At 43.1% G+C, this 22,396-nt stretch overlaps 2 protein-coding genes across 3 annotated transcripts in view; one reads left to right on the top strand and one right to left on the bottom strand.

Moving 5' to 3' along the window:
* Positions 1 to 1,132: 1,132 nt before the first annotated feature.
* On the bottom strand, positions 1,133 to 11,856 carry LOC126544376 (ileal sodium/bile acid cotransporter-like). The gene is made up of 3 exons (XM_050191686.2): positions 10,642 to 11,856; positions 6,160 to 6,331; positions 1,133 to 2,228 (listed from the first exon to the last, which is right to left on the bottom strand). The coding sequence occupies exons 1-3, from the start codon at positions 11,161 to 11,163 to the stop codon at positions 1,642 to 1,644; spliced, it is 1,281 nt and encodes a 426-aa protein (XP_050047643.1). The 5' UTR covers positions 11,164 to 11,856; the 3' UTR covers positions 1,133 to 1,641.
* Positions 11,857 to 12,054: 198 nt separating this feature from the next.
* Arms (Ankyrin repeat-rich membrane spanning) overlaps positions 12,055 to 22,396 on the top strand; it is a 114,833-nt gene continuing 104,491 nt past the window's right edge. Inside the window, exons 1-5 of one of the 2 annotated variants that reach the window (XM_050191674.3) lie at positions 12,055 to 12,131; positions 12,966 to 13,083; positions 13,204 to 13,302; positions 13,568 to 13,666; positions 16,531 to 16,728. In XM_050191674.3, the coding sequence (XP_050047631.1) occupies positions 12,976 to 13,083; positions 13,204 to 13,302; positions 13,568 to 13,666; positions 16,531 to 16,728 (504 nt within the window). In that variant the 5' untranslated portion in view covers positions 12,055 to 12,131; positions 12,966 to 12,975. Of the gene's footprint in view, positions 12,279 to 12,965; positions 13,084 to 13,203; positions 13,303 to 13,567; positions 13,667 to 16,530; positions 16,729 to 22,396 lie in introns of both variants that reach the window. The other variant, XM_050191673.3, reaches the window with a different exon arrangement.

Genomic DNA, 22,396 nt, shown 5'->3' with positions numbered 1-22,396 from the left:
ATCACGTTACAGATGCTTGTTGGTGTACCCACACGTACATTGAAGCTTGCACACTCGTGCCTGGTGGTAGTACAAAGCTTCATTCAGTCTTCTAAGCTCAAAAGGCACTGACCCCAGTGTCAGACCTGCATACACATATTTTGTGGACTTTTGCCCTATTCTCAAGTATGCATTAATCAGAGCATCCTGGATTCTTTTGGAGAGCACCTTAAAAAAGCAAAAATGTAAAAGCTGCACGTGTGCATCTACTTTTGTGCGTGTGACCAGGCTACATCTGACTTGCAGCAACTTGCGTTGAAGCTGTAGAGTATAAAGTCTGTTTGGTTCCAAATAGTACAACGAAAGGGCTTCAGTGACAGTGCTTGCCACTGGGGCTGCTCCAGCCAGCTTTGAAAGGTTATATATGGAGCCTTGCTTCAGTATGGAGACTGCTGAGGAGGACCAATGCATTGCTTGTTGATGCTTTTGGAATAGTTGCCAGTGCGTTAAGTTCACAAGGGTGCAGCTGTGTTCCTTGCAGGCTGGAGCATTTTTGAAGACATGCCCACCCTGAGCGTGTGTAGGCTTGTTGCATGCACCAGGGCTCATGGTCACGTTATGCAAAAACAGTGTTGTGCATATAAAAACTTGCTCCCACTAAGAATGGTTGTTGTTTTAACTGTCCAGTCTGCTGTCATTGCTTGCTGAAAAGAAGGCAGGGATGTGGGCTGTGTTGAAATTGCTTGTTTTGCTCTGGTCTCGCCCGCCTATGTCTGTTGTGGATTTTGGCAAAGTGAAAGTGAGCTAAAGTGCTGTAAACATTGCAAAGTGGAGAGGTTCGGGCACTTTTTTTTTTCTTAGTGAGGCCTTGTTTTGAAGGGCTTACATTGTAGATGGTGGTTGAGATGGTGTACTGTACACAGTGTATACATGAGTGAAGCCTACTATACAAGATGTATAAATGATGTACTTTTACTTTGACTATGGGCATATGTTGCATTGTATGTTGTGTGTGCTGCTCTTAAAGATTCAGCCGAAGAAATGTATTTTTATTATAGTTTGTTCCTTACAACTGCATGTACAGTGAATGCATTTGTTTTACATCTATGCAGGTACATGCACATGGTACAAATAAAGCAACCTCATACACATATCGCTTTGGCTTCGTTTATTCATTCTCCATATCCCATTACAGGAGAAAAATGTTGGGAGTATAGGAGTAAACTGTATCGTACAGTATTTAAAAACATCTCATTATGATCTGGTAGAAAGTGCTTTGGCATCTGGAGCTTGTGCTCATGATAATTGGTGCTGAATTATGCTTTGCCCCAAAGTTTCCCCATGATGCTCTGCATATGAGGTGCAGTTGATTTCATAAATGAGCAACCAGAAATTGAGCATTGGTACAGTCATGTTCAATACGAGTTGCAATGTGGTGCCCATGGTTGAAGGGGCCTCAACACTGTGCATTGGTGCCGACGTACTGGTACTTATACAGCAAATATTGTGTAATTGGAATGGCGTTCTGCAACTTTTTGTGTGTCAACGCCACCATGAAGCCTTGGGGTCCCCCTTGACCATGAACACTGTGTTGCAGCTCTCATTGAACACAACTGTACGTGTACAGCACAGCTTGGCACTACATTCCTGCATAATTAAGCCTCAGTTAACAGGCATTTCTGACTTTGCATTATCCTGGCAGGCATATGCATAGGAAGAACACCTACGGCGTACTGTCAATATTGCAAAAACAGTTAACAGTATGGCACTTGCTAATGTAACCAGCACTACCACTGGCACCACGGCAAGGTCGCCGCTTGGTTCTGGCAGTGAAAAAGTAAGGATAACAATGGCTAACGGGCCATTTTGAATGGCAGTTTCCAAGGAAACTGCTATAATCTGTTTACTTGTTAGTCGAAACAGCCAAGCCATTGTTGCACCAAACAAAAACCCTGTGACTACCACCACAGACGCAGCAACTACCTCCATGAGAGTGATCAGTGTGACTATGTACCAGTAGGTGTATGTTCCTATGACTAGTGCAACAAGTAATATGGCCACAGAGAATGGCTTCACAATTTTCTCTGCCACTTGAGCCCATTTCGGCCGCTTGTATTGGATGAGGAGGCCCAGCCCCAGTGGCAGAGTTAGCGCCACCAAGGACACGAACAGGTTGCTGAATGGCACTGCTGGTGTGGCTGTGCCAGCTATCTGGCGGCCCAGGGTGTGCATCCACAGCGGCATCAGGGCTGCAGGGCCAAACACACAGGTGAGTGTACGGAACAAAAAGGCAGGCTTGCAAAATGCACGGGATGCAAAAAAAAAAAAGGACAGCACAAGTGCAGACTATCAACTCTATGGTCATTAAGTGACGGAAAAAGAACGAAGGCACGAAACCTATCCACACACGCAAGCAACTTGTTCCAGCTTTCAGTCATTTGTGTGCACATACTATTGTGAGACATGGGTTGCCCCATATGGCCGAAAGCTATCTTGTGGCCACATGATTCGCACCCACCGTGTGGCACTGCCAGTAGCACAGGTAATGGAACATGTGAGGGTAGGCAATCCAGAAAGGTTGGCACATCTGCATGAGACGTAAGGAGTGTATGCTAACCACAGGTGGCCACAGAAGATTGTGGAACACTGGTGCTACGAAAATCTGGTATGGGCATACTGGGTGGCAACGCAACCAACAAGGAAAAAGTAGCTTTTTTTTCTTCTTTTCCTTTTGCATTTATATAGGCCTCAAGAGCCACAGGCTTCACGTTGACGCATCAGCAATGCCAACTGCCACCCTTTCAAAGGGGCCCAATCGCATACACTAAAGCATGTGCATTTCTAGGATGCAAGAGATGATTGCACAGGAATAAAAGTGTATTGTGTTCCTAGAAATTTTGCAGCCAATGAATAATGTATGCACCCTCATCCACTTTGTAGTCTTCGCATCCTACTAATACCATGCTCTCTTCAATCTAAGCACCCATTTTTCTCCTCGGTGACTCGACGCAAGAGAGAGGGCTTGAAGCAATAATACAATGGCAAAAATTTTAGGCAGACATAATCTCTTGCAGAGAAACGGCAAATTAAAGCAGTCTGGAGTCTTTTCCAACAAAGAAATTTGTGATTCTGCACAAATTGTTGCTCCCAACTGACATATACTTATTATAATCACTTGTGCTGGCACTTGACATGGAGTCCATGCTGCTGCCCGAGCTACTACTCTCAACATCCATTAACAAATTGTGGTTTTCCACTTTCTAAAACACCTATCCATGACACTAGCTCAAACATCAAAAGCTTTATAGTAGCGTGCAGTGAATAGCATTGGAGAGAGTGTGTCTCCTTGCCTGACCCCATTCTTGATAGGTCATTTTCTGCTGTTCTTGTGGAGAACAAAGGTACCTGTGGAATCTTTGTAGATATTTTTAAAGATATTCACGTACGCCTCCTGTACTCCTTGATTTCGTAATGCCTCTATGACTGCTGGTATCTAATGACTCTAACACCTTCTCATAATCTATGAAAGCCACATAGAGAGGTTGATTGTATTCTGCAGATTTCTCAATTACCTGATTGATGACATGGGTGTGATCCATTGTAGAATATCCCTTCCTGTAGCCAGCCTGCTCTTTCTTCATATCGAGGTAAATCCTAGACCTCGCTAACCTATGATAACTGCACTTTACCTTACCTAACACTTCTGAACCTAACTAACCTATGATCACTGCACTTTACCCTACCTAACACTTCTACATCCTGCACGATGCTGGGATCAGCAGAGAGTATGAAATGTACGTATTTCATTTCTTGTTTCTCCATTAGAGCTTTTCCAGGTCCACTTTCTGTTGCAACACTTGCTGAAGAAGGTATTCATCATTCGGAGCATATTCCTTTCTGCAAATTATATCAACATCTCTGCTTGTTCCTAGAGTCGATGTCGTAGTTGCCAATTGCTTGTTCACCAGCCTGCTTTTTCCCCACTTCTGCATTGAGGTCACCCATGACTACAGTATACCGAGTTAGCACTTCTCTCATCGCTAATTAAACATCTTCATAAAACTGTTCTATTTATTCATCATCGTGACGGGAGGTTATGGCATAGGCTTGTACTGCCTTTATTCTATACCTCCTATTTAGCTTTATTACGACTACTGCTACTTATGGATTATAAGTCCTACCCCGTCTTGTCTCTTATCTGGAAGTCCTCTGCAGCAGATTACGTGGCCGTCAGTCGGCATTGTATAAGCCTCACCAGTTTTTCCAGCCTCACTAAGGCCAATAATATCCCACGCAATGCCCGATAACTCCTCAAAGAGTCCTAGCTACTAAGCTAGCCTAACTCGAGAGTGTTCGTGTGTTGAAAGTTGCCAGGTTCAGTTCGCAGTGGCGGCCTGTCTCGATCCAGAGATTCTTGGCACCCTTTGCCCCGTCTGACTGCCACCTTGGTTGGGTGCTCTGCCACCACTGGGGACTGAGGGCCATGGGTTAACTGTAGGGGCCATGAAGGAGGCAGTGGCCGAATACTGCACCAGAGAGGCCAATTCCTTATCTGGTGAGGGAGTGTCTTTGTTGAAGCTTAGTGGGCCTTCCTAATTTGGTTGCACCTGGACTAGTATAGCCCCAGTGGTTCTCGGCATTTCTTTTCTTTCTTTCTTTCTTTTTTTTTGGCCGATGTCAGGCACCACTGCAAGCCTAAAAATGTAGTATACTGGAGGACGATTTGAACTTATGACCTTCAGATTAGAGGCCCGGTGTTCAACCTCTCCTCCATGCCACCACCTCAGTCACATAGCTACAAATGGAACACTTCCAATGGATTATTAAACAATGCTGCTGGCCATAATGATGTTCCAACCCCACCAACCCTTGCTCCGATGAGCCACATGAATGACAATACAGTCATAGGGGTACCGAGTGGCATGTGCATTAGTGGCCATTATGCACCACCAAAAAACGTTAAAAGAGGTAACCAGCAAATGCAAAAGTGTCCCTGTGCTAGCGAAAGGCTAATTTCCAGTGGCGGCTGCCTTCCCTTTAAAAAAAAAAAAAGAAAGAAAAAAGCGGATTTGAACTTCTGACTATAGTAACCGAGCAACTGAGATAGCTCAGGCAGATAACCCTGTAGGCAGCAAGGCCCCCTTAAGGCGCAGAAGACCGGCTCAGAAGAACCCACTTGTCTAAAAAAACTCACTTGAATTATCCGCAATAGATGGGTTGAAAAAAAAGAATATAAAGGGAGAAAAAAAAAAGGAGGAAGAAAAGATTTCCAAGTGGTTCTAACATTGTCGTTCTGCACCGCACGTAAGCAGGCGACCGTGAGTGAGTGAGTTAGAACTTTATTTAGGTCCTGAGGGGAAATCAATCCGGCGGCTCCACCCAGGTTGGGGCCAGTAGACAGAATCCTTCGGCGATGGCCCGGGCCCTCTGGACAGCCTTGAGCTGAGTGATGAGCTCTGTGCTTCTGAGCGCTGAGTCCCAGGAAGACTGGTCGGGAAAATTCGTGCTCACCTTGGCAGAGCACAGCCAGAGCATGTGTTCGAAGTTGTTGTATTCGTGGCCGCAGTGTGGGCATTCAGCAGGAAGGTCAGGATTGATCCTGCTTAGTGTTGTTGGTGTGATGTATGTCCTAGTCTGCAACTGTCTAAGTGACGGCCTGTGCTTTTTTGAGCTTTGGGTGAGGAGGTACACCGGCTAGGTACACCAGACATTTTCAACAACCTCGGACGGCACTTGACCAAGAAGGGAAGAAAAACATAGCGTCTCCGCGCTCACCCAAAGGTCACAAGCCATGTACGCACGGGGCTGCATCTAGCTGCTTTACTCGCGTGTCTAGCTGCCACAGGCACCGAAGAAGCCTTTTCAGACCCAGTCACTAACGAATCAGGAATGCTATGCCACCTAGTAGCTACAGCAAACGCACCTGTCAACTTGAGGTGGTGTGATCAGTTAGACATGGTTTGTAGACTTCGTGCAGAGCAACAACCATGCAAGAAATGTAACAAGGCAAGGATCTAACAACAAGCAAGAGAGACATAACAAACAGGAAACTAACACCCATGACCTTATGGAAACTAAACGGGATCGGAGATTCAGGGCCTAAGAGCAGGGAAAACATAACAAACAGGAATGTATCAACGAAGTTCTGCTGTATTCATGTCATTACACACTTGTACATACCGAGTGCTCCTACACTGCTCATAAAGGTCATGGTAACACTGAGGTCCAAGTCTCCCTCAAAGAGCAGGGTGTAGAAGTTGCTGTAGATTCCACCAGGACATGAGCCAATTGTAAAAAGCCCAAGTCTTGTCACTGGATTCTGGAGAAGCAGTGTTGAACTCCCATAGGAAATCTGAAAAAGCAGTAAAGTATAATAGAATATGGGCTTTACAAATTTAACTTAAATAGTTTATTTTCCCCAGTGTCTGCGCAGTGTTTTGTTGCATGTGTTAGCCTATATAGGCTTAGAATGACAGAAAGCTGAGCTAGTTGGTAAGGATTCATTATGCAAAAAAGAGGCGAGGCGTGCAGACAAGACACAAGAGTAGAACACGGCGTTCGTTTTGTCCACTTCTCTACTCTTGTGTCCTGTCTGCACGCCTCACCTCTCTTTTGCATACTGTATAGGCTCTACAAAAGGACAGCTATGTTTTACGTTCCAGTTCTGCAGACTGACTAGCAATTCTTAACAGACATTTCTCCTCCAGCACAGCCACCTATCTAGTTTTATAGAAGGTACTTCACAATTCATATCTTCAAACATGTACAGCATGCAACCACTTCCAATGAAGTTCATTAAATTGAGTCAAAAATATTGCATTATGGCTCATGTTGTCGGGCACTTTTTCAGGTAGAATTAATCTCCATGATGTGCATCACATTAAGCAGCTTTTGACACACACACGCGCGCGTGCGCGCGCTCGCACTCACACACGCACACACACACACACAGACACACACACACACACACAAAGAAACAGGATCTACAAGAATTCAGTGATTTATACGTTCTCAGTAGAATTTGAAGTCCTTTAAATTGAAACATAATGCAGCAAGTGGTGCTCTGTAACAAGCATAGGTCTCTTCTTTGTTGTGTGTGTGTGGCAAGAGTGTGCGGATGTCAATGTGAGTGCCACTGAGGGTGAGTTGACACTTTATGAGTAAGTGGCCAGTAAGCATTAGTAGACTTGAGAATGTGAGAGTTAATGTCTGCTGGTGAGCATAAGTGGAAGTGAGTGCAAATATGTGCGCACTGATGAGCCACTAAGCAGTTACCCATACAAATGGTTTATTTCTTTACACCTTGGTAAACTGCTCATGCGCATATACCTTTCCTAAATTTCATGGCTGTAGTGCTTGTGGTTTTTAATAAAGCTACATGATTGGATTCAGTAGTGAACGGTTTTCTACAGCACCAATGATTCCTCTCTTCAGAGAATTTTCTTTCTGATGACTGCAGGACAGCAGTGGCTGCTTCACAGGCAGTTCGCAGGCTGTCCTTTGAACTGGTGGAGGCTTCCTTTATCAGAAAACGATGGTGAGAGGTGCCTTTGCTGTCGCTTTACACAAAAGAGTTGCATTTTCTCAGGGACCAGCTGTGATAATTGAGGTATATTGAGCTGTGATAATCTAAAGGTATCTCGTAAACGACGTCAGAGGTACACTTTGTGAATTCATTTTCGTGATTCGTGGTGCATTCCTGGCATTTCCAATTTTTCATAGCATTGCATAATTTCGAAAGTTTACAGGGAGCACAAAACACCAAGTTGATTTGGTGCCTATTGGCCACTTTCTTTAGATTATAGGATACCTTGTGAACATATGGTATTACATGAAAAGGTTTCTTTTCTTTTTCCTGCTTTTCTATTTTTCTTCCTGAGCGCTTTGTTTCTTGCAGGAGTGTTTCACACACGGCTGTGATGACAGAAGATGGGTACCTGGCTGTTTTTAGGCATTCTGTCTGCAGTAGGAGGCTATATTTAATTTGGTGCTCACAAGATTTGTTCATTGCAGCCTGAATACAGGAGATGGCTATTCCCCTTTTCATGAGTTTTGAATGAGCACTGTCATAGGGTTTCTGAAGCATGCAAAGAGTAAAAAGGAAAGTGAAATTGTAGAAGCTTACTACATTACCAAAGCATGATTAGCACAGCGTGGCTCAGAACATGAGATAAATTTTTTAAATAAGCACCTATACTTGTAGGCAGTACATATGTGTTTCAACCTTTTGGTTATTGTTGGTGTTTTTTGACATGTTATAAAAGCTGTGTGATCTTTCAATAAATTTTCCAGTTGGCAGTACAGCGCTCGTCCTGTTGTGTGTGTTCATCTTCTTTGTGCTGTTTGAAGTTTTACTCGAGATGAACCAACTCGCCCAAACCAAGTTGTTGCTGTCCCATATGTCACATTACATGTTTATGTTTGATGCACATCTGTACGTGTTCACACTAGCCATATTTTTGAACAATAGTTGCCAAAGTCATCAGGATGAGGACATTTAGCTACAGGTGCATTTAGCTTTGCAAAGGCCTGCTGGCACACTAGCCATATTTTTGAACGATAGTTGCCAAAGTCATCAGGGTGAAGATGTTTAGCTACAGGTGCATTTAGCTTTGCAAAGGCCTGCTGGCAGTTGCTCCACTTAAGTGTCTCCTTTTAACAAGTGCGGAGCCAGACATGCCACAATGTTAAATGGAGTGTGAGTAGGCTGCAAATCACCAATGCTTTCAAGAGAGACCAATAAGGCCAGAAGCATAATGTCCCAGACAAAGCACAGGTAGGATGCCTTCATTGCACCAAGTCCACACCACATACACTGAGCAGTTCTACTACACAGAGTGACAACATTTAGCAAGTAATGCTAAATGTCACTGCTCAGTCAACACATCCGCGTCACGAAGAACTTTTAGGAAGAGGCAGAACATCTTCCTCCTGATTTTTCCAGCGCCATTTTGGGAAGACCAAGTCATCCGTGTCATCACACAGAACCACTCTACCAAGCTGCCACGTCATTGTTAATGTAAGGCAAAGACACTGCCCTTACATATATACCTTAGAATTGCATACGTTATTGGTCGGATTGTTTACAGGGGCTGTATTCTCGGTAACTATTGGGGATACTTTCACATTTTTGTGATGTAGCATCTGATGCAATGCCTCATTGGTGTGAGGGAGACTCTGGCTACCAGCTTAGCCAGTCATCATTGACAGAAAGTAATATACACAAAAGTGATTGATCCAAGATACTGCCCTAAGTATAAACTCAACAAATAGGCACTATGACAACTACACCATATCTGCCTTTACTTCTGGCATATATGCAAAACCTACTAGTTGCACTCGAAGTAACTAACACCATACTCAGATATTTTAGCACTGCTATTTGATTTGATTGCTCTATATATAGCAACACAGGGCAGGCACGGGTGAGGTAGGTAAATCGTGTTTCTGCATCCTTTGAAATAGTTTTGCAATATGTGGCAAGAGGCATGTTTTCCCTTGGCTCTTCCACCCACTCCCCATACACATGTAAAACTTCCATCCACCCCAAAAATAATTTCCAACTGTGCCAGTCTACCGATTACAGAAATTCAATAAACCTGGAAAGCTTAAAATATTTTTTATATGCAAAGGGACCTTTAGCCATATTTATTTGTTCTCAGCAAGGTGCAATATAACTTAATTATTCATTACATAATTGGTACAGCCATGTCAACTCCTTCAGATCCATTTCTCAGATGTAAGCATACCTGTGTGCAAAAGTGGGCAAGCATGAATGGACATGACTGTCGTGTGATAGTGAGTGCAAGAGTGAATGTGAATGAGGACAGGGGCAATAAGTCTAATAAGTTCTCGCATTTGGTGCACAATATATTTATTAGTCCAATAGGAATTTGCATTGGGTACATATTAGTCTATAGGTAACTTGTGTTAGTGCCTATACAGTGTGATAGTGCTTTCTGATAGACTAATAATATATATATATATATATATATATATTAGTCCCACTGTTGATTATTAAGCTTTATGGTCTTGTAAGTTGTACTAGAAGACTAAGGCTATGCATATTTGTTTTAAATGCCAGTGGCCTTGATGCTGCTTGAATTGTCAATTGGTTCCAATAAGAAGTCACTGGATGATTGCTTCAAAACAAAACAGTTAACAACAACAACAACAACAACAACAACAACAATAATAATAATAATAATACTCTGAGTACTCAAATACAAGACCCTACCAGAGGAGAGCAGCATTTACATTTTTTGTTACGTTAAAAATGTGCCGGAAAGCTTTACCTATTTGTTTTGAACCACAGCTGGCACAAGTCAAACCCATTCTATAATGACCCAAATGTTGCTTGCATATTTAGAGCATGTGGGAGAGACTGCACATTGTGAGACGGTGGGCAAGTCACTGAAGTGAACTGCTTTGTGTTTGTGCATATGCGCATAACCTTATCAAATTGAGGACGAGGACAAATTTGTTGGCGAATGGGTCCAGTTGTAAATCTCAATATTTCATTTGTAAACATACTACTGGTTCTCCCTCTTACGAGAAATCATTAGTTGTCGATAACCTTGTAAACTACTAGTTTTTCTATTGGGATTTTCACTAGGGAGTGCGAGTCTACCAATTTTGTCCTAGTATGATAATATAACTCACCAGTGGCATAAAGATGAATTGGCAAAACATGCCAATAGCTGGAGCAACTGGCCTCTTGATTTGTGAGAGTACCACACGCATATCCAGCTGGCATCCAACATTGACATTGTTCAAGGCCACCAAAACTCCAATTACAGCTCCAAATCCCATAGAAAATACGGTCAATTCCCGCACGACACGCATTTTGTGAATGCCTTTAAAGGTCTCATTCGTGTTGCTGTCTTCAACTTGCCACAATAAGTTGGCATAACCAATCTTCAGTGGTGTTAAAAGCGTTGAAAGGTTGTCACTCGGCGCGACTCTTTCCAGTGATAATGCGATTCCGTCTTCACTTAGCTGGACCACAGATGGATCACTAGATTGAAGTACGACGGTTGCGTTGCTTTTTTTCTGGGTAAAGCGAAACGTGAGATTTACAGGTTCGTAAAGCTGCAGCCTCGTCTCTGGACTAGTAAAATTGAGTATGCACGTCGATGATTGCGCTAGTAGCAGTACTGCAGCACAAGAACGTAATAGCCACATGGTGTGCGTACTGCTGGTTGTCAGTGCACCCCTCTCCGGCGGTAGGTTTAGCTCGGTTCGGTGAACGCGTCAATAGATAAGCTTCGAACTATCGCAAAAGCCCTCAATCAGCTGCGAGACGTGGCAGACAAGCCAGGTGCAAGTGAAGCCCGTTTATCACGAACATATCTAAGGAGACAAGTTGATAAAAAGTGGAAAGGTACACGGGAGCTGGAGTTTTTTGAACGACCATCCGAGTAAAGTGCATTTGGCACTGCTTTCAATTTGGCATCGCACTAACAATCGCATTTTGTTAACCAGCAATGCGGCCACAACAGTCTGTAGCCTCGAGCCACGGTCCATTCGGAGACGTGTCTGGTTGGTTGTCTAACGTTTATATGAAGCATTTAAACAAACCGGTGACCCGGCAGTATCGAGGAGTTCAGAAAAGCAACAGGCGCACAGATTCACTGACGGCGGCAATGTGCAGTTCCTCCTCGCCGCACATGTAGCTAGAACAGTCGTTGATCAATACTGTTTAATCATCGCGCAGTGATGATCACAGCACAAATCGACTGCACGGGTAACAGAACACTAGGATCCGTGACTTTTGGGCACACTACAGAGGGTAGCGAAAGTATAGAGAAAGGAATGGCGAAAGGGACACCGGCGAACCGAAAAAATAAGGCCGTCGACGGGTGCATGGACGACGGGACCGATGCGGATGGCGGTAATATATGCTGCAATTCGTCCATGTGCATTACAGCTTGAACAACAGTAATTAACCAACGCATTTATGAAATAAGAAAATATATCCAACGTAAATTTCAACAGAAGATGCTAAGAAGAAACTAAAATTTGGTACTCGAAACCGAAACTGAAATCTCTAGCGAAGTTGGGGCTTTGGGCTCAGTCGGGATGGGTCGGGAGATGGCGGCGGCCAACGACTTCACCCGACCACCGTTAAGATGTGACGATGTGTGACGGTTGTAGGTGTTCTGTGATCTACTACTTTGCAGGCTCGTCTGTGTTCTTTTTTGTAGTGGTTGGGAGGTCTTGCCTTTAGTATGCGCTAATCAAGAACGACTAGAAATACAGAGTTTTGTTGCTTCAACTTGCTGCTCATAGGCGTTGCGGTAAGCTTCGCTCATAGATGTTCACGCATGTCTACGCGCAAGAGATCATCCTTGCATCCTTTTGCCAAAGAACGATAAACGGAACTGCTTATGAGGCAGCCCATAAGCTTTCTGTGCAGTTGATGGTTGCTTTACCACTTTTCTCTATTAGATAATTGATGAGGAGCTAAGCACGGAAATTTTGTGCTTAGCAACTCTGATGGCTGTGTAATTGTTATTTATATGAAACTGTGAAATACCTTTGGTAAATTAGGTAAACACAACTGTTCAATATTTAGCTTGATGAATTTCCCTGACAATTCATTTAAAAACTGCGATTAACCCGCTTGTAAGCGTACACAAGGTGCTGGTAGTTTTTGTTGTAGTGTGGTCGTCCTAAAATCGGCATGATCTGATGGATTTGTTAATATTTTTGAACCGTCGTTGACCTCAAACGTATTTGTCAGTTGCTTGCTTTTTATTTTTCTCTTTATGTGACCATTTGAAACAGGTGGTAACACATAAATAGGGCGAATAGTTTAGTCGGTAGTTTTCATTGTTTCTATCTGAATGTCATATCCCTTGTGTTATTTGGGCACCAACTTACCAAACATAGTGTTATGGCCAGAACTGACACCTTGTTCGTTACACCGTTTTAATAGGATAATTTTGAAATCGTTGCTAACATGCGTTATGTTTGCTTTCCAGGATAGGTAATATGACGTCTGCATTTTCAAGTGCTGTTGCTCTAATAAATGCTGGAGACCTACATTCTCTTGAAAGGTCTCTCAATAACAAGCATGTGAGCCCTGATGAACGGGACGAGGTATAATATCCTCATCCTTTTCATTTTAGTTTATCTACGGCTAATGTAGTGCACAAACATTTGTTGTTTCTTTTGTTGTGGTGTCACTGTAATAAGTTAATTTTCTTTGCTTATTTGTAGAATGGCCAGACATTGCTGATGATAGCTGCTCAGTGTGGACAACTTCCCATTGTTGAAGAACTGATTAGGCAAGGAGCTGATGTCCACCTAGAGGACCTTGTAAGCAATCTCTTGGGCATTAATGGTTTTTCCAGAATGTAAGTGACTTGTCACACCAGTAGCAACAGTGGTCACTTTTAAAACAGGACAAACAGGTGTTCTGTTCTATTCTTTCAATTCTGTGTGTTTCGTTCGGTTTTAACTGTCCAGAACATCTACCCTTCGAGCTTTTAATTCTTCATGCTGGGTAATTCTCCTTGCCATTTATATCACATTATGATGGCAGTATGTTCACTCAGTGTGTTTGCTCTTTCCACTTCTGCAGGACAATTGGACAGCACTGCTGAACGCTGCTAAGGAAGGATATACAGACATTGTTTCAGAACTTGTTTTGCACAATGCAGATATTGAGCATCGAGATATGGTGAGCTGCTTATATGCAGTCATTTTTATTGCTTCTGTTCATTAGAAGGGTCCTGCAGTGCACCTTATGGAACATGTGGAATATGTCTGTTTATAAAGGGCATCTCCTCAGAAACCTTTTCCCACAAAAAGCTTTTAAATGCACCTTGTATGAAGAAAGTTACTGGCAGTCAAAATGCTTCCCTGACAACAAAACCTGCTTGCCTCCTCTTTTTTTTTTTTTTTTCATCATTCCTGTCTACCACACACACACTGCTGTGCCAGCATGAAACAATATTCAACATCCACTCTTTTGCAGAGATTTGGTATGGGCATGGCCTTCAAAATCGGGTTCGTTTTGCTGCTAAGTCTCGGAAGCCGTTAGTATTGCATCCACTACCAAGTGATGTCACCACCTCATTAGTAATGAGGTATCTTTGTGTTTTGCTTATTAAATATCTATCTTCTTGAATACGTTTCCTGCAGTACTTAACGTGGCATCTAAGAGTGCAATGCTTACACAATACAAGCATTCTATTCATTGTCTCATAACAACATAAGATGTCTCAGTTCTTGCTGGTGGCACCTATTTCTGTGCATCTAACACTTTCTTTTTGATACATTTTGTATTTTGTGTTCTTGATAATGTGTGCTTATTAACATTCCTGAGTGTGCTCACATTACTGATATAGTGCTTTCGAAGTGCCAATGTTTGCTTTTTTTCAATTGTTTTTGGAGGGCAGCTTTTAGTCACGTGTGAATAACACCATTAGCCTTGCTCTCCATAATTTGTTTTCTTTTATACATTAACCAAAATAAACTTGAAGTTATGCCGGAGGTGGTGCTAAGTCGTGATGTCTAATGAAATCCAGCCAATAGCCATCATGTTTATCGCTTTGTATAAATAAACGTGAAAAGTGGTGGAGATTTTAGGAAAGCTAAAGAAAGCGAAGGTGATCTTTTCACTGAAATTGTTGGCTCCCTGTTTCATGTAGAGGAATATTATTTGGCTAAAGTACTCATGAAAGCATTGTCTGGTGATTAAGCAGATCTTATTTACCATGCTTGAAAAATATTGCAGGGCTTTTGGACTGAGAGGAGTCGTGCATATTTAGCTCTATGAAATAGCAGAGAAGCTGTTCTTATTAGGCTTTCTCTCTAAACATAATCCGTTTTACTTCTTTTGTCTGTTTTTTTTTCATTGGATTATTGGAAGCCATCAACATGTATTGAAAGTTGTTTGCATATTGTGCTGAAAGTTAGTAATAAATAAAAAAAAGATGCCTTTTTTTAATTATGTGCATCACTTTAAAGAAGTTTTTCCAGAAACAGTACTGGTTTATTTGCTAAGAGAGGCCGCAAGCTGGTGCAAAACTGCTTTCATAATAGTAGTATGCCTTATAAAGAGTGTTTATAGTTATGTATTTTACTGCGACCAACTCTTCATAAGCGACAGAACCAGGATCTCAAACAAGACAGTGGTTTGCAGAAAGCTGGAGCCTTGAAAGAGAATTGAAAATTCTGGGGTTCTTACATGCCAAACGACGATCTGATAATGAGGCATGCCATACTGGGGGACTCCGGATTAATTTTTACTACCTATGTTTTTTTAATGTGCACCTAAATCAAAACATACAAGTGTCTTTGCATTTTGCACCTGTCGAAAAATGCCACCATGCCAAAACTTAAAGTGATCAACAGTAGTTGAATGGGCGATGTCACTGGCTGGAGCCGACATTCCAACAAGACGATTTGTCCCTTGCTCCCTTTTTGAAATGTTGGCTCCAGCCTGTTGCATCTCTTGTTCGACTACTGTTGATAAAAACCAGGAATGCCTCTTCTTGTTTCCTGCATCTGGTGCAGAAGCATTCAAACTGTTTTTGCGAATCTCTTTACAAGACAGCCACTATAATGACGGTCTTGAGCTTGACTGAATTATATGTTGGCTCAGTATTGCAAGTGTTATGGAGACTTTCTTTGAACTAATACTAAAGGGATATAAAATATAAAGTTTACCTAAACTGATAGAGTGTGCTTTTGGAAATCTCTCAATGTTTGTTCTGTGTCAAGAGATAACTTATTCACAGAGAAAATAGCAGTTTGCCATAGTGTGTACTTTCCTTTCTTTTCATTTTAAATTGTTCATGAATTTGAATGTTATTGCTTGTCATTCTCATGCCCCATGGGCCTCAGAAATTTGTAGCATGCTGCAAAATCCTGCCCCTTGCCACCCATCTCAGTGGGTTTTAGACAGATGGTGCCAAATGACCATAAAGAGTTCTGAAAAAGTGATGCTGAGATGTCAGTTTCCTTGTACAAAAATCGTAACTTATTTGTCAAAGATTCAATAAAAGTGGCCAGTTTATATTTGCTTTCACTTTCTTATGCACTGTAATTTTTATTTACAGTTACTTTCTAATAGCTCACCTTTACAGTGCAGTCTTGTATTTCAATTGACGTTTTTTTAGAAATTTGTTTAGAAGGAAATGCTAAGTAGAAGATGTGGCAATAAATGCTTTGAAGTATTAGATGGGATGAACCTTGTTATTATGCATCACACAGAATTTCCCAAATGACAATGAAACCTGCCCAAATTATCATTGGCTACGATACAATAGCCACAGTGGACTCTAAGGCATTCCTATTATGTGTGTGCCTAATATAACATTTCAAGCATTGGTAGTGTTTATTTTTTGTGATTGGCTCATATATTGCTAATTCAGTGCTACAGAACAGCACTGCTGTTTTTTAATTCCTACAGTTTTTACATTCTTCACATGCGCAGTGCTTTTATCAATTATAATATGTTATCCTGGAGGGAAAGTGAATTATCAATGTTTGTGCAAGAATGGTTGGCAAGCTGTGATTGTGCATGTGTCATTCTAGGGTGGGTGGACTGCCCTTATGTGGGCATGTTACAAGGGCCACACAGAGACTGCCAAGTATTTGCTGGAGCAGGGGGCTTTCCCAAATGTGCACGACCTGAACCACATGTCCTGCCTTATCTGGGCAGCAGGCCGGGGCCACCAGAGCATTGTGGGTGACTTACTCAGTTACGGTGCTAAAGTCAACTCCGGTGACAAGGTGAAGTATATTATGCTTCATATATTGCAGGGGGTTTCCAAACTGCATTTTGTGGAACCCAAGAGTTTTTTGGAATATTTTCTTGGGTTCTGTGGACACATAGAGGAACAACCCCTTCTCCCTTCCTGTATACATTTTTCCATTGCTGCATTGTGGGTAACCACATCCATTGCATCCTGCTGGGGGTGTGAATGTGCTGCTTCTTTTATACTAAATAGACGATATGCAAAAGTCTGTAAGCAGGCTTTCCCATAGAGCTAAATTTCCCTAACCAGGAGGACCACGTTCCTGTTAGTAGTGCTGTTAAAGCTGAGACACGGATTCTAAACCTTAGACATAAGGGGATTGACGGTGGCAGGAATCATGTTACTCACCCGCATGTTGATACTTCAATTATGATTCTAGCCCGAGGTCCACAATCTTGGTTGCATCAAAGAAAGTGTGTAGAGAAGCACACTTTCAGATTTTGGATATTGTCTTAGAGCAAAAAAAAAAAAGAAAAAAGGGCCCTTCACAGGTGTAGGTCAATCTGACAACTGATACATCTAAGACAGCGAAGCTGTATAAGCGAGTTGTCACACCTTTCGTCAAAAGTACTAGGGGACTGTGTGCTGGCTTATAGCCTCATTTGAATGCAGCAGCAGTTGCTGTTGTGTTTGAGCATGGTTGAGGCAGGCTGAGACAACTCCTATGTGAACTACGTTGCAGCAGCACCACCACATCAGCTTTCACTGTCACAGCTGTAAAAACACTTAGCTGACCTCTAACATGGAGCTGTTATAATTCGATGCAAGAAAAAAAAATTATGGATTACTATGTAAAAACTCCGCATATAAGTTGTTGGCTATTTGAATGAGATATAGGCAAAGTAACATTGATTTTATAATCATTGATCATTGTGTTTCAAAGCAAATTTAGGGCTCCGACACAAACTGCGTTGCATTTTCATTTGATATCAACCATGGCGTAGCATGCTGGCCTTCACCGCTGCATGAAAGCCATTGCAGAACTCCCCTTAACAGCTTTGCTGCAAAATGGGGAAGAGGGGGGCATAACCAGCTTAAAGTAGTGGCTAACTTGAGACTGGCCTAAAGTGTCACAGAGCTACACATTGACTCTATTCGAGGGACAGTGAATACAATGTTCATGCTAGTCCATGTACTGTCTTCATTTTTGCTTTTTTATAATGTTGATAAAATCATTTGGTCAACTGTGAATCTTTATCAAGGAGATAAAGACTTGTTTGCCTTACTACAAGTACATCCCAAGCAAAGACAAAAAATGTGGTTTCTCAGGTTCCTAAATATTGCTGAGGTTCCCTGAGCTCACGAAGTCTGACAACGCCTACATTCAAGAAGAGTAGCTGTGACAAAATGCATTGGCATCCCACATACTATTTACCCACAGTCTTCCTTATGTTTTAGAGGACAAAAGCCATGTGGAGCACCAGTGTGTTTCTTGGCAGATGTTAGAGATGAATATCTTTTAACTGGTGGTCATTTCAGGGCTCCTACTATGTGGACTGGTTTTAATTTCACAATTGTGTCATGTTTCTCAATGTGATTCAATATGGAATTTTAGTTAATTGTAAAGTTAATCAGTAATCAGAGCACAATTTCTGATGTTGGGTGATGGGAATAATGTGCCATTGGAAAGATATATTCTTTGTCTCTGTGAAAAGACCAGATTCAATGAAACTTTGATTTAATGAAACCTGAAATGTAGCGGACTGTTTTAATTCCCCAATTTAAATTTATATATATATATATATATATATATATATATATAATATGCACACGCACCCACATATTATTTTTTCTTCTTGCAACATTTAGCAATGTCATTTTCTTCTGCAGTTTGACAATGTCTACAAGCATTGCATGCATTTTCCTGGTTGGTCTCTGCATACCTGCCAACTCTTCCGAATTTGCCGTAAAATGTACGAATTTCAAGCAGTCTTATGATTTTACTAATCTTGCTTGAAATTTTACAGAAAACATTTTATTTTCAAAATAAAGAAAGTGAAAATGTAGTAAAACTACACCCTGGTACCTTGCGCTGCCATGAGAGGGCAATATGTATGTGTGGTATCATCATCAGCAGCTGCAAGGTTGTAGTGACTTCTGTCGTCTACTAGGGGGGTCATGAATCCATATCCATAGCTCGATAGTGCCGATAGTGCCTCTAGCTCCTCCGCAAACCTGTTGCCATGCTGTTGCCTTTGTTTGCGCGGGCGCGTGGGTTTGGACTTCAATCACTGCAGTGTTGGCCTCACCTTTTGTGTGACTACCTGCCACGTCGGACGCAGTGTGACTCCGGCCTGTAGCGGCTTTGCAGTGCAATGGCGGACTCGAAGCCCAACAGTACTTCAAGTGTTTTTGAAATTGTACACGGCAGAATTTCTGTGCTTCATGCCGTCAAAGAAAGGGGAGCAGTTTGGATTCTGCACCTTGTGTGCCTGTGATGTGAACATCTTGCATGGTGGCAAGTCTGACATCAAGGTCTGCATTGCTTCGAAAAACATCAGGGATACATGTGAGCCATGGACAGCCAGCCAAGCTTAGCAAGTTTTGCACGCAGCGACAACGACCTTGGTGTGATTCGTGCAGAATGCCTCTTCACGGCGTTTTTAGTTGAACACAACATCCCACTGAGTGTCAGCGATCCTGCCGGACTGCTTTTCTGGAAGATGTTCCCCAAGTGCGAAGAAGCAAAACGCTACGCCTGTGGACGAACAAAGACGACGTCAATTGTTTGGGAAATGGCCGCCAACGCGGAGATTCCTTTGCTGGATGCACTAAAACAGCAGTATTTTCGATCGCTGTAGATGGCAGTAACAGTAGGGATACGCAGCTTTATCCTATTGTTGCGACATATTTCATTAAAAGGAACAAGTAGAGTTGAAAGCTGCCTTCTTTGCCTTGGGACAATCCAAGGGGAAGTGATGGGTCACAAGATTGCAAATCTGGTTCTGGACGAGATGAAGTCTCGGAATTTGCCTGTTAGAAACCTGTTGGCTATGTGTTCGGGCAATGCCAATGTCATGATCGGCAAGAAAAGCAGTGTTTCTACTGTATTGAGAGAGGCTCAACCAGGTTTGATAGGGGTTAGTTGCCTGTGCCATCTCATCAACTTAGCCGTTCAAAAAGGAGCTTCATGTCTTCCTGTAAAGGTTCATGAGGCTTTGGTTGACATCTTTTTTTACCTAGGGAAAAGCTTGAAATGGAAAGATTGACTTACCAAAAAATGCATGATGCCGATGTGAGAAAGATGTTGAAGCATTCGCTGACACGTTGGCTGTTGTTAGGAAAGTGTTTGAAGAGGCTGCTCGACCAGTGGAAACCACTACTCAGCTTTTTTTATCTGAAACAAAGCAGTGCAACAATCGGAGCTTGTTTTTCGAGTCATACCAAATTCCAAAGACTTCCTCACAAACACTCAAGAACCCTGCACTGACCCTAAAAAAACTCTGAACTGACCCCAAAGTCAGCTACACATCTTCACAAGACTGCTGCAGGCCTCGGGAAAAAAAGCACCCACGGCGGTGAGCCCTCACTAAAGAGGAAAGGAGCTCATTCTGGAGCTCAAGCAAAAAAACTGAAACTTCATACCAAGGATTCTGGGGAAGCCAACCATGTGACCCGTGAGGAGCGCCTGTTTTATTTTTTGTCATCGGAGCTAAACAGGGCATGCTGTGTTTTTCTCCAAAATGTTATGCTGCTTTTTGAGAAGGCAAACTGCCTTCTTCAGGCACAGGCTCCTCAGATTCATGTAGTGAGGTGCCTCTTGAATCACCTTTTCGAGGATCTCCTGACTACATTTGTGCGCCCAGGTGTTGTCAAGGCATGTCATTCCTTGCTGGAAGTTGACTATGGAGCTGCAGAGAACCACAAAGATGATGAAGACATAGTTATTTGCAGCACAACCTACTCTGTGGTTGAGACACTGAGCTGCATTGAGAGAGAGCAGTTCTTCTCTGCTGTACGTCTGTACTTAACGGCAGCATGCCATTATTACATTCGCCACAAATTCCCGCTATAAGATGTCAATCTCAATATGGCTGAAGTTGCTCAAGTACAAGCTCTGGAAACTGCTTCAATCAACAGTGTACATCATTTTATTATGGCGTTCCCTGCTATTCTACCCCAGCAGAGTGGTGAATGAAAAGAAGCAATCAATGCACTTGAAGTAGAGTTTGCCAACTTGCAAGCATGTCAGATTCCAGCCGACATATTGAATGAGCCAAGGTGCGACGTGCAGTGGTTGCAATTAGGAAGCGTTGGAACTGTCGACGGATTGCTCAGGTTCCACAGAATTTCTATGGTTATGCTGGGTTTTCTGTCCATTCCCCACAGCAATGCTGAATGTGAGATAATATTCAGCACTGTGAACAAAACTCGTAACGGAGTTTCGCTCATCTGCGTGTGAGAAAACACTCGAAAGTCTGCTGATGGTCAATGGCCACAAGAGGGGTACTTGCTTTGAGCAAACAGAGAAAACGCGAAAACGGAGCAAACGGAGATGTTTCTGAAGCAGGCAAAGTTGGCAACAGCACAATCATTGCAAAAATAAATTGTGCCCCAGTGGAGTTTTCGCTCTTTACTCTCGAAGACACTGATTTCACTTGTGGTTGGGAAAACGTGAGTAAGCTTATCGCAAAAGATAAATCCCCTAAAAAAAAAAGTGCTCTCGTGCGGACCCCCCTGTTAAGATTGGCCGTACGGGGTGGCAACGTGCCAGCTTTCAGCCCGCTGCACGTGTTCCAAGCCCACCAGTCGGGGCGCCTTCCGAGAACTGCGGACGGCCGGCAGCCACGTGGCGCGCGATCAACTCCGGAAATTGGTACTTGGCCGAGCCACCCGGGACAAAGCAGTTCTACGAAGCCCTCTGACGTCGGCACTGAAAGCTGGGCGGTACCGAGAACTGCGGATGACCGGCGGCCACGTGGCGCGCGATCAACTCCGGAAATTGGTACTTGGCCGCACCACCCGAGACGGAGCACAATTCTACGAAGCCCTCGGTCGTCGACTCCGGAGCCTTTGTGTGTATGGGCTCGAACGTGTGTGCCTTTGTGTGTGTGAGCCCTCATCCTCCAAGTCGGCACACCTCATCCTCTAATTCGGCACACCTCATCCTCCAAAAAGGCGGGTCATATTGAATGACGTCGAACTATGACGTCGAGCAAGGGCTTATAAGCAGCGTTTGCCGGCTGCTAGGGAGTGCTCGTGTCGTGCTCGTTGTTGGGAGCTGAGTGCTCCTTGTCATGCTAGAAATGAACTAGTGAGCTGTGTGCTCGTAAACTGTTTGCTGTATGTTAGTTTTGCGGGCTCCATATGGGAGTCGCCCAAGTCTGCCAATGTATGTCCTGTTTTTAAATGTAAATCCTGCAATTAAATCCTGCTCGCCTAGCCCTGTCGTCCCAAGTTCATCTCTACAGCTACGTCTGCCAAATCTAATAACTGAATGGCAGCGGTGAGATCCGACTACGGCTCCTAGATCGGCCTACGACCTTCATCTCCTTCAAATGGTGGCAGCGGCGAGATAGTCCGACGACTCCTACATCTGGTCGACAGCGGTAGGACCGTCCGACAAATCTTACACCCCCCACCCCCACCCCCCGCCGCAATAGCTTTACGAATTTCCAAATCTTCAGGTTGGCAGGTATGCC

The sequence above is a fragment of the Dermacentor andersoni genome, chromosome 1 (assembly GCF_023375885.2).
Source record: "Dermacentor andersoni chromosome 1, qqDerAnde1_hic_scaffold, whole genome shotgun sequence".
NCBI lineage: Eukaryota > Metazoa > Arthropoda > Arachnida > Ixodida > Ixodidae > Dermacentor > Dermacentor andersoni.
The sequence above is the reverse complement of the archived record's forward strand: the minus strand, read 5'-3'. Positions and strand labels throughout refer to the sequence as shown.